Source organism: Epinephelus fuscoguttatus, linkage group LG3 (genome assembly GCF_011397635.1).
Source record: "Epinephelus fuscoguttatus linkage group LG3, E.fuscoguttatus.final_Chr_v1".
Classification (NCBI taxonomy): Eukaryota; Metazoa; Chordata; class Actinopteri; order Perciformes; family Serranidae; genus Epinephelus; species Epinephelus fuscoguttatus.
The window spans coordinates 16,851,327-16,867,356 of record NC_064754.1 but is presented as its reverse complement, the minus strand read 5'-3'; the positions used below and the strand labels follow the sequence as shown (position 1 = coordinate 16,867,356).

At 39.7% G+C, this 16,030-nt stretch overlaps 2 protein-coding genes across 2 annotated transcripts in view; one reads left to right on the top strand and one right to left on the bottom strand.

Moving 5' to 3' along the window:
* Positions 1 to 1,541: 1,541 nt before the first annotated feature.
* mettl14 (methyltransferase 14, N6-adenosine-methyltransferase subun) lies at positions 1,542 to 13,275 on the bottom strand. Its single transcript, XM_049572771.1, has 11 exons — positions 13,027 to 13,275; positions 12,359 to 12,447; positions 10,476 to 10,563; positions 9,370 to 9,447; positions 6,583 to 6,670; positions 6,408 to 6,498; positions 6,145 to 6,286; positions 4,768 to 4,860; positions 3,536 to 3,652; positions 3,120 to 3,330; positions 1,542 to 2,381 (listed from the first exon to the last, which is right to left on the bottom strand). The coding sequence occupies exons 1-11, from the start codon at positions 13,090 to 13,092 to the stop codon at positions 2,080 to 2,082; spliced, it is 1,365 nt and encodes a 454-aa protein (XP_049428728.1). The 5' UTR covers positions 13,093 to 13,275; the 3' UTR covers positions 1,542 to 2,079.
* Positions 13,276 to 15,552: 2,277 nt separating this feature from the next.
* The window catches only part of prss12 (serine protease 12), a 29,273-nt gene continuing 28,795 nt past the window's right edge, over positions 15,553 to 16,030 (top strand). The window contains exon 1 of the mRNA XM_049572767.1: positions 15,553 to 15,984. Coding sequence (XP_049428724.1) covers positions 15,651 to 15,984 — 334 coding nt within the window. The 5' untranslated portion in view covers positions 15,553 to 15,650. The remainder of the gene's footprint in view (positions 15,985 to 16,030) is intronic.

Here is a 16,030-nt window from a genome sequence, read left to right as displayed (position 1 = left end):
TGTAAACCTAATTTAACATTAGGTTTGGTCCATGCAGTATGAGGTGTGACCTATTATAAAAGCACTTTGCCGATTAAAAACCTCCAAAACAGAGAGAAATATTGTCAGAACAGAAGAAACAGATTTTTCATGCACTGGTCAGATTTGAGTATTTGGGCAATTTTGCTTAGAAAAACAACCAAAATACACATTTTAATTGTGTTTATTGTCGTCCAGATTTCTGTCCTGGAACTGTATGAAAATAGCACATATTTAATAAGATAATGTTATTTACATATTTAAACCTAAAATATCAGAAAACTTGTTATATAAAAAAAATAACTGTCTTAATGTAAGGTATCACTTGGGGAAGTATCATGGTTACATCTATCAATAAAAATTTTCACCTGATTGATCTGTACTCTTATTCTTTCTCCAAAAATGTTAAGATCTTTGCGATACATATTTTTGAGGCCATTTTCTCAAAACGTTTTTTTTTCTTATACTTTGAGCCAGAAATCTCCACTTCAGTAGGTTTTACATACACCAAACTTACCCGTTTTATTCCTTTTTATATTTTGAAGTTTTTTACCAAGGCGTTTGTTCATATACCATTCATAGCTTGATTTCTCCAACATTTTATTTTATTCCTAAAACCATGACAGAAATAGTTTTTTTTAATGGCTGTTGACAGTTTTTTTTCTGATTTATGGAGATAAAAAATATACAACAAATTCCCTGTATAAAAACCTTTGGCTCTTATTATGTCATCAAAATGAAACAAGAATTTGAACCAGGCTTTATCAAAAGTTCAGATTTCGGTTGTGTGAACTCAGGCAAACTGGTGCATATTTAATATACAACATTCAGAAACACTGAATATGCACAGGCCGCACAAGAGGAGACCCAGACAAATGAGAAACTCAGACACACTCACAATCACCTGGTATTTTGAATTATTCTGTCCTGTGTTCAGTTTGGAGGAAGCAAAGCACCAAAGCCCACATACTATTGAAGGAGTCTGAGAGAGATTAATCTGGCAAACTCCTACACAGTATTGATAATGACGCAAAACAAGACCTTAAATTTGTGGATCCAGTTTATAGAAAAAACTAAATGTTTCACACAAAAAGTGAATAAGACTGAGATTCTGCAACCATGCTGGGAGCTCTGCGAGGCTGTACCTTAGCACAGTTGGCAGTTGTTGAGACTTTTTACTGTCAGCCTCTGTGCGATTCAAGATAAAAAGTCAGCGGACACCATCATCACTCAACATGTATATGTCACAGGTAACCACAGGTCACTTCTACGTGACGTCACGATGCTTCAGGCCATTTTACATTTTGAAGAGATAAATGTTAAGCAACAAAACCAGACCCACACCCAAGGATCACTTCAAAGGAGTGTGTACACTGAAGTAGACACATTCCTCAGATGGTACCCATCCTTAACTCTGCCTGATTCACATTCTTCACACATGCTCAACAGCTTGCAGGGAGAGCATGGACAAAGAACAGCCAATCAGCTCTCATAGGGCTGATGCTCATGCTTATGCAAATGTCAAATATTTTGGCCATAAATGAGTTTTATAAGAGGACCCTGAGGTTCAGTATTTTGCTGTTTATCTAGAGAATATGACAAGCAATCAAAATCAACCGTTATTTAACATGACAGCACAACATGTATTTGTTAAAGCGACAGCGTAACAGCACGCTGAGTTACATATTTTGTTTGTTCGGAAATGACAGCAATATTAAGGAAGAAACTTGAGAAACTGTTCTTGTATCGGTACAGTATCGTGTTTGTGTTAGCTTCCATTTGCTCTTAATGACTTTCAGTCCCTCTCTCTATATATTAGCTACCTGTAATATTGACATTACTTCCATAACAAGACATAATACAAAAATCAACATATAAACACAAATAGTGAAAAGAATGTTTATTCAGACGACACTTGTATAATCATGAAAAAGTATAAACAAAACAAAAAGATTCAAGACTTGACATCCGCTAACTTCTCAGTTGTCACATACTACCCATACCATACCATTTGCAGATGGGGACTCATAGCATCAGTCTGGTTGGGATGAACTTTTTGCCCTAGCGAGGTGGGAAGCCTCTGTGTGGCCCTCCCCTGCCCCTGAACCCTCCCCTGTCCCCACGGAAATTTGGCCGGTTTCTTTCACGGCCTCTGTCTCCGCCTCTTCCTGCGTTTGGCCCACCACGTCCTCCTCTGGGTGCTCCGCCACCACGGTCCGACTTCAGCTTAGTCGGGGGAGATTTGGGCCGCAGCCTCTCTATGTCCTCGGTGCAGCCAGATAGGTGGGAGTTAACAAAATATGATGCGTAGGTCTCTGGGTTAAAGTTACTGTTTGTTAAAGTAGGACCCACGGTCAGCCAGCCTAGAGAGAGAAGAAGACAAAGACGCAACAACGTGGGTACTGAGAATCGAGCAGAAGCACAGAGGAAGACTTGATACTAAAGGCCTTTGCACACTGAGTCTGTTTTCTTTCAGATGCATTTTTTTAATCAGTCATCTGGAAGAAAACATTACGCACAGGAACCTTGCACACTGATTCTGATCAATTTTATTGTTCTATTCATTGTGAAAATTCGCAATACGTGACAAAATGAAAAGACACATTTCCTCCTTTTCCTCTCCACAGGAGTTACTTATCTGACTGTCACCACTCCCTCCCTGTCTTGCATTTGGCCCTGCAGCTGCATGAAAGGGCCAAGCTGTCCTCCCTCTCTGTCTCCACATTCTGTGTGCGGTCTACATTCTCCTCCTCTTCATCATTATTCACCTGAGGGTTATAATCTGACCTTTTGAACGTGAGCTATCTGAGTTATGAAATGATTCTGTGCGCCCTGTTCCTCTGTCTTGTTGCGGATGTGTCCCGCCGCCACATTTTCTTCACTGATTCTTGGTCAAACGTCTCTAAAGGCTTCTGATGGATGTGAAAAACAGAAAATCAAACCTGTCCTGAAAATGTTAATAACAGACGAAGGTTTCAGACTCAGTGTGCAAACATGATTGATACATATTTAAGTCTTATTTATATTTAGACGTGCAAAAATTTCGGGGGACCTTAAGAAACTAAAAGTAAACATACAACAAGCAGGAGTGTCCATCTCACCTGGTCTGATGGTCGAGTCTCGTCCAAACAGGTGCAGCCTCCTGCGGCCCAAACAGAAATGCTCGATTATGTGGAAGATCTCCACAGGCTTCTCTACATTTCCCATCTCAGGCTCCTCAGTAATGATCAAGTCAATGTCCACGTTAGCGTGGATGAAGTCACCATCAGTGCTCCTTCGCACTGTTCCTTTGATTCCCATTAGGCAGTGTTCCTGAAAGGAATATATTGTATACATCTTAATACACAGTTTAAGCTAGTTTAACTTTAACTTCATCATGTGTAGAGCAGTTTTGTAGACTTACAATTGTGTACCTAACATTACATTTTCAGATATGAAAGTAAAACAAATTCCCAAAGCACTTAGATTCTATAATATTCACGTAAACACTGACTTTTATTTCACATTTCTGCTGTACCTTGGTCCTTTGGAATACTGCTTTTGGGTCCAGCGCTTTGGTCTTGCCTGGGTTATTCTTGTTGGTCTTGATCCAACAGATATCCTCACATCTCCTAAAGCCCCACTTCCTCAAACACTGAAATGTGTGTGATAAGGGTATGTATTAGAATGAATTTAGCATGTTAATATTTTTGATTAATTTAAGAGGAATCATGCATTAGTAAGACACAGCGCAGGCACAGTAGGGCTTCCCTGACCCATCTACTGTGTGGCACATCACGAAGGAAATCACAAATAATATAAATTCAATTTGAAAATCCAGTGTTTCCAAGGATATGTTTTTTTAAACTCCTGGAAAGTGCATCACCTACCCTGTGGTTCTTTCAATTTTACTGACACTACATTTTTGGGTTATCTGCACAGGATATCATGTTTCGCCTTCATGCTGATTTGGCTGGTTGCTTTCTCTTTGTAGTAGTTGAGTGGTATTCGAGATAACAGAATTGTTGTGAAGCCATTCCAGAAAAACAACTGTCAACACATTGTTATCTTACAAAAACCAAGATCAGTCTATCCATTCTTAAAATTGTCTATGATTGGCTTTTTAGTGCTTTTAATAATGTCAAGAGAAAACTGTTAAAAACAACTTTTTATCATAGATCAAAATGTCTTTAGGCGCAGTCACACATCTTCTCTACCTTTCTCTGTTAACAATATATAAAAGCTCAGTTTAAAACTTGACATTATTTTGCATCAACAGAAATTTCAATATTTGGTTTAATGACCTTTTCCCCTGTGAACCCTGAAGAATGGGGCCTACAACCTGCTCTGGTAAATGCTACAACAAAATCCATTTTCTATCAGTGAGTCAGACTGTGACTAAGTGTTTCTGACACGCTAAAAGTGGGCATGTGTCACACCAACGACAACCTTCTAATAAAGTAAATAACACTCTTTGTCAAACAGGTTTGTGAACATGAACTAGAATGTCTCTGTCCAGGAGCTTTAGCCTCAAATAGTCCGGTATGAACAGACGTAAAAGGCTATTAAAGCCATAAGTCATAACATACGCACAACGCCTAACTCACATGTCAGCTCGACACTGAACCAGTGAGTTGCTGAATGACTCAAAGAATGCTTTGTTGAAAATAACTTGCATGCCTTAAGTTCCAAAAAATTCAGAAGCCAGTAAAGAACAGAGTTAGTTTGTAATTTCATGTGTGATTTGGACTAAATGAGGAGTCATGTTACCATTCTGCCCAAGTCCAGGCCTTCACCAGAGCCACACCAGAGAAAGACAAAGGAACGCAGAGCCGATATCTCCTCAATTTCCAGCTTCATGATCTGTAATGGCAAAGAGCAGAAGCAAAAGACGGGTGGGGGGAGTGTGTGTGTGTGTGTGTGTGTGTGTGTGTGTGAATACATCTCTCGTGAGTCACTTTCTATCCCTTAGGCACACCTGTCATGAGACTACAAGAGACTACAAGAGACTACAGGAGACTACAGGACAGGTGATTCCAGTCATGTCTTTACACTGACAGGGTCAATTGCAGGGGTCATGTTAACCTAATGTTAACCTATTCTCGGTCATTGACCGTTTTTTTTACAACAATGACCGGAAAATCTGAAGGCCGTTGGTCATTTGACCGGTTGCAATTACCACTTCTGCCCACTTGGCGGCGGAGTGCACAGTCAGTGGTTTAAGTGGCTGCTGTTTTCACACTGCAGAGAAAAGGTCATTCATCTGCTTCATGTAGCGCTGCTGACATAACGCCCTGGACACACTGGACGCGGAACAGAGGCACGGCGCCCAGCAGCGGAAGCAGTTTTCAGTCAGCACCCATGTTAACCTATCTCACTGTGCACACAGGCCGCTGAGCAGAGCGGAGCGCCCGCAGAGTAGAGGCAGCGCTTCAGTTCGGCGTCTGGTCTATTTTTCACAGGAGCCGCGAACGCTTCTGTCAAGCTGGATCAAGTGGGTCGTACCAAACATGAAGTTGGACACAGAAAAGACGAGAGAATCCGGCCAATTTTCAAAATAAAATAACAATAACACGCACTGAGGAACGTGAGGAGAAAATACCGTGTTTATAATTTAAAATAACACAACAGTGCATAACCGAACACATTTTTCAATACCATAATCACTTCATTACAATTTTAATTTTGTATCACCGAGCCTACAGGCATAACTACATAACACCCTGGACACACCGGACGCGTTAGTGACGCCTTAGTGCCGTGTAGTGAAAACTAAATGTCTTTGAATATCTTTATTATCATTTAAAAACGAAAAATTAAAATGACCGGTAAAAATAGATTATGACCGGATTTTTATGACCATGTCGGTCAAAATGACCAGCGACAAAAAAGTCTAGCACAACGTCTGGTCAATTGACTACTGTCGCCCGCTACTGAAAGAGAGTCAGTAAACTCCTATTTATTTGCTCTCCCTAAGTTATTAGTATTTTTGTTGCGAGTCTCTCAGTGTGACCACTGCTTGAAAAAATATCAACAATTCGAATTAGAGCTGGTCAAGAATGACATTTAGCTGAGCAATGTGAGATACTCTCCAACAAAGCTATTCGCGTACTGCTCAATGAAAACCAGTCTAGCATGTCAACATACATCATCCCAGGTCCAGAAACGTTCAGTGTGGCTGATGCCTGATTCTCTGTAGTATTCTTCTAAAGGTGGCTCGAGGAGAATTACATCGAACTTGCACTTCAAATCCTGCAGGTCAAAGTGCTCTGGATCGGCCTGGAGGTACCTAAACACACAGACACACGCGCCTTAAATAGTCTTTTGAATTCAAGATATTTCTCTGGCTGTAATCACGTTGACATTCATGTAACTATCCACTCTAATATTCATGTCATCATTTAACATACATGGGAGGGGTGTTGGTGGTGGAGATGAGCTCATCCTTTAGTCTGATCAGCTCTCGAAGCTTGGGGTATTCTTCAAATCGGTCAGCCAACCCTGAATCACAGAAAACAGCCAGGTCAAGACCACACACGAGCACGCACATGTACATAAAACAATCGCACATGAGCACACACTCACCAACATCTCTGATGAAGTTTTGCGGCCTGTGGCCTGTGTCAACAAAGTGCTGACAGTAGTCATTGTGAGGGTTCAAACTCTGGGTGCCCTGAAAATAAACGAATGAATTAATGACTGAAATAAGATAAATAAGATGAGCAGGAGAAAGGGTAATAAAAAAATACATATCTGCATAAACAGAGACAACATACGTAGACGTTTATTCTAGCATTTTAATACAAATTTGATACATGAGATTGTAAAAATCTTAATAGAAACTGCAATTTCTAATATAGGCGGCATGGTGACGCAGTGGTTAGCATTGTTGCCTCACAGTTCTTGGTTCGAACACAGGGTGGGACAGCCCTTCTGTGTATGGAATGTTGGGCTGTTTTGCCAGCAAGCTGCGAGCGTTTAGACGCACAGAGCCGGATTGGCGAGTTGATCCGAGGTGCCCAATTTTCCACCTCGTAGGGTAGTCATATTGGCGGAACCGTTTTGGTTTAAAAGACCGAGGTGGCCTTCCGCCACGGCAGGGGCTGTTGATGACTTGTGGGAGGAGCTGTTGATGACGCCGCATGTGTCAGCCACTGGCAGTGGACTAACAGCAAACAGCTGATAGCAGGAATTAGCAAGCAGCTAATAGCAAGAGGGAAACGCATACCTGACAGACAATGTAAAGACCAGCAACTGGGGAGACAAGGAATTGCACACCCTCCTTGTCCTCGCAAACGAAGAGGCCATTAACCGTCAGATGACGGGGACGGTGAGGAACGGGCCGACTTATGAGAGAATCGCAGAAGGACTGACCAGCTGCGGCTTCCCTCCCATGTCAGTGTTTACGTCACATGCTGAGCTACACGTTTTGTCACTTGCTCACGCCCCCCATTGCCCTGAAAAAGGCACATTCTGTATAAACAAAAGTAGGTAGGTGGCATTTTGCTGTACTCCCCGATTTTGTTTTTATACTGCCAATGCTGAAAAAAGACTGATTGGGCTTTACTGCAAATTTGCACAATTCCTATTTAAAAAGGGCTTCAGTGTCAGCCGAGATAGGCTCCAGCCTCCGCACGACCCCAAACAGGATAAGCATTTACAGAAAATGAATGAATGACTGCATTTCTAATATACTTACATATTTTTTGCAAAATCTAAATAAATTTCTAACTTTTTTTTCATATGAGAAAAAAATTATTTTCTAAATGAAGACCTTACTTTTATTTCTCAGTGTGACTGACGAATTTGATCCCTACTTAAAATAATACATTGTACATATGCTCTTCACTTCAACAAAAGCAGATCATGTGTACTGTAATGACATGCTGTGTTTGTATGTGCGTTGTGACAGAGGCTTTTAGTCACCCATTACCACTGGTTAGGCATGAATAGTTTCCATACAGTGAAATCACACACTCTGGCTCATGTCCATTATTAAACTGCTTCTAACCAGTGCATACAGGCTGTGACACTCAGTACAGTCTGAAATTACAGGTTGATGCCAGGTGACCCATGTGACTAACATTCCATTAACATGCTCGAGCTTAGATAGAAGTCTGCCATGTAAAACCTGTCCTTCTAGTTTTGGAACCCAAATTTCAAAGTCTTATTTATATCACTGTGCAATGGTTTGTGGTGTGAATAGCAGACTGCTACTTCATACATACACTTGTTAATAACATGGTAAAAACTTTATCTTTATGCTAGTGCTTTTTTTTTTTAGTCTTTTAAGTCAGCCAAATGTCCCAACAGGCTTCATATTGCACCATAGTATCACGCCACCAGGTCCATTCAGAGCATTTTATGAATGTGGGAAAGTCTGGATGTATTGTTTCACTGTAAGTAGTCACTGCAGTTGATAATGTTGGTGCTGGTGAAAGTAATAAAGACATCAGGAATTGCTGACATGTGCAGTGTGTGTTTATGACCTAATTTCCCTTGACGTAACCACATTTCACTTTCTGGTTTACTATCATTATTTACAAGGTGAAAGCAGTGGGTGGACATATGACAGCAGCACATTCCAATTTGTTCCCGTTCCAAAAATGCTTTGAATGTACTGAGGTGTCAGGGAGTAACCCAGTCTGGTCATCTGTGAGATTTATCTATTTATGAGGCTCTTCTTCCTGCTACTCTTCTAGAAATGTTTCCAGTCATGGCTAACTATTGGTAAATCAGAAACACCACAATGGCCATTACTAACCACTTTAAGGATTTTTACCATCAGTTTTGGTTTTATACAGGGTCTCTACAGGTATCAGGCAGTTAAATTTAATGCTTTTTAAGATCCGTTCAAGACACCTTTTAACCAAATTTAGGACAGATTTTTGGACAAATCATATTTTATTTATTTAAGCATCACATGTAAGCATTGAAGGCAAGTAGTATATCTGTGGTCTTGTGCAGAGGTACGTGTTATGTAGGAATATGGTTATTAGAGGGAGTTAAGTCAGTCTACATTTTGCCAACAGGTGAGTGAAAGTATTAAGTAAAATGACAGTATTACAGTTTTTTTCAATATTTGTAGCATTAGAAATGTGGACTTGTACACAGAAAGGCTTGACTAAGTTTCATAAATAGAAACTTAAAAAATGGATAAACGAAATTAGATAAAATGCAAATCACAAATTCAAACTTAAGACTATTTAATGACTTTTAAGGCCTTATTAATGTGACATTAAATTTAAGACATTTTAAGACTTTTTAAGGACCTGTAGAGGCCCTGTTATGTAGCTATTAGTGAAACAAGATATAAAATAAATATTAAAAAAGACACTGTGTGTGAAAGAAAGAGACAGTAAGTTTTCCAACCTTAAGGAAAGTACTTGAGTCCTTGTACACCTCCTCATATGGGTTGCTGTCATCTGGCTGCTGCACCTCCACCTCATCCTAAAACAGGAAAATACAACGAGGTTCATATTTTTGTCAATGAACAGAACCTTTATCTGCACATGATGTAACTGTGGTTAGGAGATGAACACAACTGAGAAGAAACTGGCCATAAAAGCAATGAATGAAATCATAATTATGATAACGTTACTTCCCATCGTAGAAAATAAAAAAAGAAGAGACGCTGGGATAACAATGAGAGGGAAACACATAACCTGTGTTAAAGGGCTAAGAGTAAACTAGTCAAGATTCTCATTTTCAAATCAGTCAATGAAAAACAAAAAGCAAGGCCTTTAAAACCCCCTTGTTCTGCCTACATATAATATTCATCGGTAAACCTCATATTTCACATTGTCCAGAAATATTTAAATTACTTGACCCCACACCCTAAAATTATAAAGAATCAATCAAAATGTCATAAAAGCTTCTGTTGGGTAAGAAACAAGAAGGACAGGTTTTGGGTGGTGGCTGAATTTACATTCATTGCCTGCAGCTACAACCTCACAATGCCACATGAAGCAAAGTCACGCACAGTGACCTGCACACAGGACGTTACAAAACAAATATTTATTAGATAAATCTGTCGTTTGGCCAATATTTGGAGTAAATAATTAAAAACAAATCTCAGCACTAATTTTGGGACTAGTTTTACAGGAGCAGAATCACAGCCTGAAATCCTCAGGCAGGTGCCCTCTAAACGTTCCCACTTTCCAAACAAAAGACAAGGAGGGAGCACATCTTTGTTTCTGGTGACCTGGGGAAAAACCTGCCTGAGAAGATGCAGTTTGTTCAGTTTGTGTTAGTTTTTTGAAAAATACCCACCCATACTTATTCAATCACAGGTGTGTCCTGATTTCAGTAGTCAGTGTAACACTTGTTTTGACAGTGTTATATTTCATCGTACAGTGCAAACCGCAGAGTTTATTACTGTGCACATGACAATAAACTTCTTGAATCTTAATCATGTTTATTATCAATGTACAATAGGGTGGAGGCTTATTTAACTCATGTAGATGCATAATGCTCACCTTTTGTTCTTCCACAACTTCCTCTGTATCCTCTCCCTCTGTCTGTGCCTTCCTTTTGGAAGGTACGGCTAAACTGTCAAATGAAGACCTGCAAAACACAAACAACACATTTCAAGATTCTGTGTATCACTTAAGCACAAAATTGACATTTAAGCACTGACAATGACAAGACAAAAACATCAAGCAAGATGGACAAATGTTTACAAAATTATGGTAGAGAAGAAAGGACAGGAGCTGTTGAATGAAGAAAAGTAAGTGAATTTAATGTGCTCAACACGTGCAGTTACAAGGAATAAATTATCCCAAGATGTACCAGGCCTGCACAGATTCAATCACCAGTGATTGGCGCACAATGCATGCCAGTTAGATTGGTGTCCAACTTTATCCTGACTTGCTCTGACATAACACAAACATGGACAGCGCAGGTTTTAGATCCAGGCGCTGCAATTGGTCTCCGCAGACTGCAAGACCCAGGGCATGATGGGAAACACCTGGCCCTCACCTGATAGAAGAGCTGATTGGTTTCAATTTTGACTCAAAAAGATGACATTTAATATAACCTCTTAATCTATGTTGAATGTGAGAGAGTTTGATTTTATTTGTCTGATCTGAAGGTTTATTCTGTTAACAGAAAACATGTTGTGTGACTGATGGTGACGTCTCATAATCAGACTAAATATATTCATCATAAACTATGTGTATATTAACATTGGACTGTTTTAATTATTGAGGTATTTAGCAACACAAAGACGTGTGGTCAGTGGGATGTAAGGATTCTTAAAATCACATCTACACAGATGTGAAACCCTGACTATATCCGACTGACCTTTAATGAATGTTGTGTCTTGTATTTTTTTCCCCTGAAAACACTAATCTAATAGCCAAACACAATTAATTTAGCCTCAACAAGAGTTATCTACATAATGGTATGAGGTCAAGTTGCATATTATTCTTGTAACACTTGTAACTCCTTGACTCTTGTTTAGTTTTCTGATCTATCTAATTTTGTATGGATTTATTATGCTTTTTGGATAAATTGAAAATTCTTCTGAAAAATGCTTTTGAAGGTTATTAAAGATGAAAAAAATGAAAAAATGAAATAACTGTGATTGATAATTGGTCATGTGACCCATGTGTATTTAGCACACCTGTGAGTGCTCCTGCGTTTCTGTTGAGCAGACCTGAAGAAGCCACGGGCAAAACGCGTTGTTCGCTGTTAATAAAATCATAGTAAATCAGTTCAGTGTGCGGTGATTTTTTTAAGATTTGAGATGTTCCTGCGGCCGACCAGCACCTGATACCTGAGACTGGCTGTGCAGAGGGAGTTCTGCTTACTTACAAATAATTTAGCCTTTGTAGTTGAGGGAGGCAGGTCTGCTCTGTAGCAGTAAACTGATGTGATGCTGATTTACATGACAGTTCATGTAAAATGGAGGTTGAACTGTGAACATATATTACAGATCTCCCAGAAAGCATTTTAATAGGCTACTCTCTCATAATTAAACTGAAGAAACTGATATTTGAAACTTGTAACAGTTTCATAAATCAGCATCAGATCTGACAGGATGTGAGTGTTTCTGTGACTTCCTGTACAGACTGAAGGCTGCTGGAAACTGTCAGGAAAGTGTCTGACTTCACAGCAGCCTTTTGTCACCTCCACCTGCTGCAGCCGCCTGATTTTGTCCACTTTCCAGGCAAGGCATAGATAATCTCGAAACGAGCCTTGTGGCACAGAGAACCCAAATGGGGCATAGACTGGTAGCGCAACTATGTATTAGATGCTTGGCACCTCTTTGCTTTCAACTGCACCCCTCCTTTTCTTTTTCACTGTTATTGCTGACCTGCTGGGGCAGTCTTTCTTGCACAGTTCAATCATCTCTTACCTGCATGTTTCTCTTGTCTCCTCAATCTCCTTTAGCTCATCTTTGCTGTTAAGGACAGCTCCGATACTGTCGGCACTTTCAGCTCCCAACTGCAGTTAGAAAACAATGAGAAAGTCAGTGTTAAGTCACATATTTTCAAACTGTGTTATTGTCTCATTGATTATATAATGCATTGCTGTACTTAACGTTTTCTATCTCGGTGTTTTGACCTGCTGTAATGTGGCTATAGCTTCAACACTTTCCCTCGCCATAAAAACCGTTATATCGTTTGTATATGTAGTGTAAATTAACCCTGGCAGATTTTCCCTGTGTGTATTCTCACTGACATGTCGTGCAAAGATGTCATCTGTGTCCATGTTAACTATACTGGCTCAAAAGGCTTCAACATGTCAACATAAAGTTATCTGCCCCTTAAGTCCACTCGAGGGCGACCAATATAAATGTTTGGCGGACATAAGTCAGCTAACTTACAACCACCCGTGGACAGAACACTGTCCTTGTTAACCACACAGTCGACAATGTGTTTACCATACAACATTTCGTTAGGTAGCAGCGCCACAGACGGTCAATAAATAACCTTATAACTTGAGTTAGCTAACTGGTAAACTTGCAACATTAGCTACGTGCTAACAACAACAACAACAACAGGAAGCTAACAGTGCACTTGCCTGTTGAGCTAAAAGCTGCCGCCTAAGTTTTTGTCGCTCGCGAATCTCTTGCAGTCGACTGTTCATTTCTTCAGCTTTAATGTTTTCCAATTAACAATATAACACCCTTGGTCGTTGTTGCATCGAACCGTTTCATACAAAAATGTGATTAGCTACCTATAATAGTAACCAACACACGGCTAATGAGAACAGCCGCTAAAAATCACAATGGGTGTGCTCGGTGTGTTTACCGGAGCGCTCCGGTTGGAGTTAGCCGCTAAAATAAAGTGTTAAAGACATCCGGGTGCGACTGATAAATAGCTGTTGTTCCATATATACACACTGTGGTGCTTTTTGCATCCGTACTAGTGTCGGTAACCGGTTGTGAGGGGGTCAACCGGCGGTTCATCCAGTCAACTCCGCCCCATCTGAGTGATATCGGCGTACGCCCGATTATATAGAGCGCACACGTTTGAGATTGAATGGACGCAGTGTGATGATGTCACCAGACAGGACGCTTGTGTTTGACGTTAACACACGTCCAATCTCCTCCAATCACAGAATACCGTATTGTCGACACTAGAGGCGCTATGTAGCACATTTTAGTCTGCCAGTATTTGTTGACTGATAAAATAAGGGAACTGTCTTTTAAAGATAATACCCAGCTAATTATTATCTTATCAAGCTGAATAAGGATATCAGTGTAAAAGTTCATTCTGCGTAGTACTCACAGAAACACCTATGTTTGCACTGTGCCCGTACTGAAAGGCTATGGAAGGACTTGAGTAGATTTATTACTGATAATATTAACTGCGATTTCACTTTATGCTGAGAGAATGTTTTCTTTGGTTTCAGTAAATGTAATGTCAATAAAACAAAGAACATTATATTATTAATCTAATCATTATTTTTGGCAAGATCTCATATCAGCAAATTGAAGTTTAATAACTTTAAACCATCATTTATTACATTTGAAATTTGAATCATACAATAGGCTACTGGAAAACCATTCTTCTCCTCCAGAAACAAGAAGGCTATTAAGACAATGAATTTGTGCACCTTCTTTAATGTATTTGTATGAATGAATATTGTCTTCTGGGTTTGTATTAGCGTAGCCATACCGTCCCCTGGCATTTCTGTTTCTCTTTTCTTGTTTTATTGTCATTAATTATTAGCACTTGGCTTATACATGTTTAGTTTGTGATTGTTTCATGAAGACCTTTAAAAAAACAGCACACTGCCTGTCATCAGATAGAGGGACAGAAAGTGATTTAACTCATGTTAAATCATTCACCGTCCACCACCATTCTGCATCATCAAACTGCAGCTTCTGAGTTGTTACATGATCCCTCTTCATCAGCCTAGAACTAAGGCCTTTTTTTATTACAAACTTAATTATAGATCTGTCTGAGTGGATCATAGTGGCTATGATAAGAGAAGTTGAATATGGGAATATATATACTGCAAAACTTCAATTAAAAGCCCAGTCCCTTTTACTAGCCTGGTGTGGCTACAAATTTTTACAAATAAAGGCCTGTCTCAATTAGATGCCTGGTCTGGTTGCCAAGATGTTAATTTCTTTCTTTCTTTTTTTTCTATAAAAGCAGGCTGTTGGTTACCTCAAAGTCCATTCCTTAATCACCCTGCAAGTTATTCATATTCATTTAGTCTGCAAGGGTCCTCAAATCAAAAGATATAAAAGGGATTTTCATAAAAATGGATCCAAATTATAAATATTGTTTAAACAGGATTAAGTGGTGTTGTGTCAGTATGCCTGATGCCATAATCCTTAAGTGCCATAACTTTCTCTCTCTGTCCATTGGACAGATTTAATATGGACACAATTAATATACATTTTGGTTTGAATGAACAGTTGTATTCCCGATCTTTGCTGAGCAACAGTTTTGTGAAAGGAAGGCCTGTCCCAATTATAGGCCTGTTTCGGTGATTAAGGCAAATAGTAGCCCGGGCTATTAAGTTTAAAGGTAGGCCTATATATATATATATATATATATATATATATATATATATATATATATATATGTCTATATATATATATATATATATATATATATATATATATATATATTTTTGTATTTATATATATATATATATATATAGATATATATATATATATATATATAGGAAAGAATAGGTTAGTATTGAAAGAAATTGCCAGGAGTCATAATAGGAAACCTCATTGGCTGATTAGGCTATATATAATAAGGCTAATCGGCAATTTCTCAATTATTCTCAGGGAATAACTTGCCTATACCTAATAATCACATTATAGCTGCAGGATGGGTCCCCCTCTGTTCCCTGTACATTTTCTAGGTAGGCTACCACAGTTTATAATTATTTGATTCTGTTTATTAAATCATATAAAATCGCCACTAATACTTCTATAGTTGAAAAAGACTTCCAGCATAGCCTCTATGTGATAGAATTTGCGTTAGGGGGCTGCCTGCCCATTAGCCCACGCAAATAGGAGTTTCATTGATCCGCGTCGTTTCTCCTCTCCCGGTTCACACTCTGGTCCCACGGCAGGACGATGAGGCTGACTGAAACCCGTCTTCTCAGCTGATGACAAAAGCCACTGATGATAGAAGCTCCTGGTTTCAGCTGCCTACCACCAGAGACCTAACATGAATTTGGCATTTCTCGCTCTAACAGCCGCGCTTTTGGCTTCGAATAGCGGCTCCTGTTATTCCAGCAGCGTCCCTTCATTCATCCTGCCGTTCACTGACTGCGTCCAGAGCCGCGGCAAAGACGGCTTCTACCAGGGAGCGATAGACGTCACCGAGTCCGGCACTCAGTGCATGAACTGGACCGAGGTGGCCGGCTTCAAGGAGCGCTACCCGGGCAAAGGAATAGGAGAGCACAATCACTGTCGCAACCCGGATGGCAGGATCCGACCCTGGTGCTTTTTTAGGAACCACAAAGGCAGAGTGGACTGGGGGTACTGCGACTGTAAACAAGGTAAACACGCAGGCCTATAGACACACTGTAACGGGCTACTGTATTC

Bases quoted from the DNA above. Each gene is read 5' to 3' on its own strand.
- mettl14 (XM_049572771.1), bottom strand. From the start codon at position 13,092: ATGAACAGTCGACTGCAAGAGATTCGCGAGCGACAAAAACTTAGGCGG. The intron at 12,448-13,026 runs GCAAGTGCACTG...TTCTAACTGCAG, and splicing joins GGCAGCTTTTAGCTCAACAG to TTGGGAGCTGAAAGTGCCGA. The intron at 6,499-6,582 runs GTGAGTGTGTGC...TCTGTGATTCAG, and splicing joins AAACTTCATCAGAGATGTTG to GGTTGGCTGACCGATTTGAA.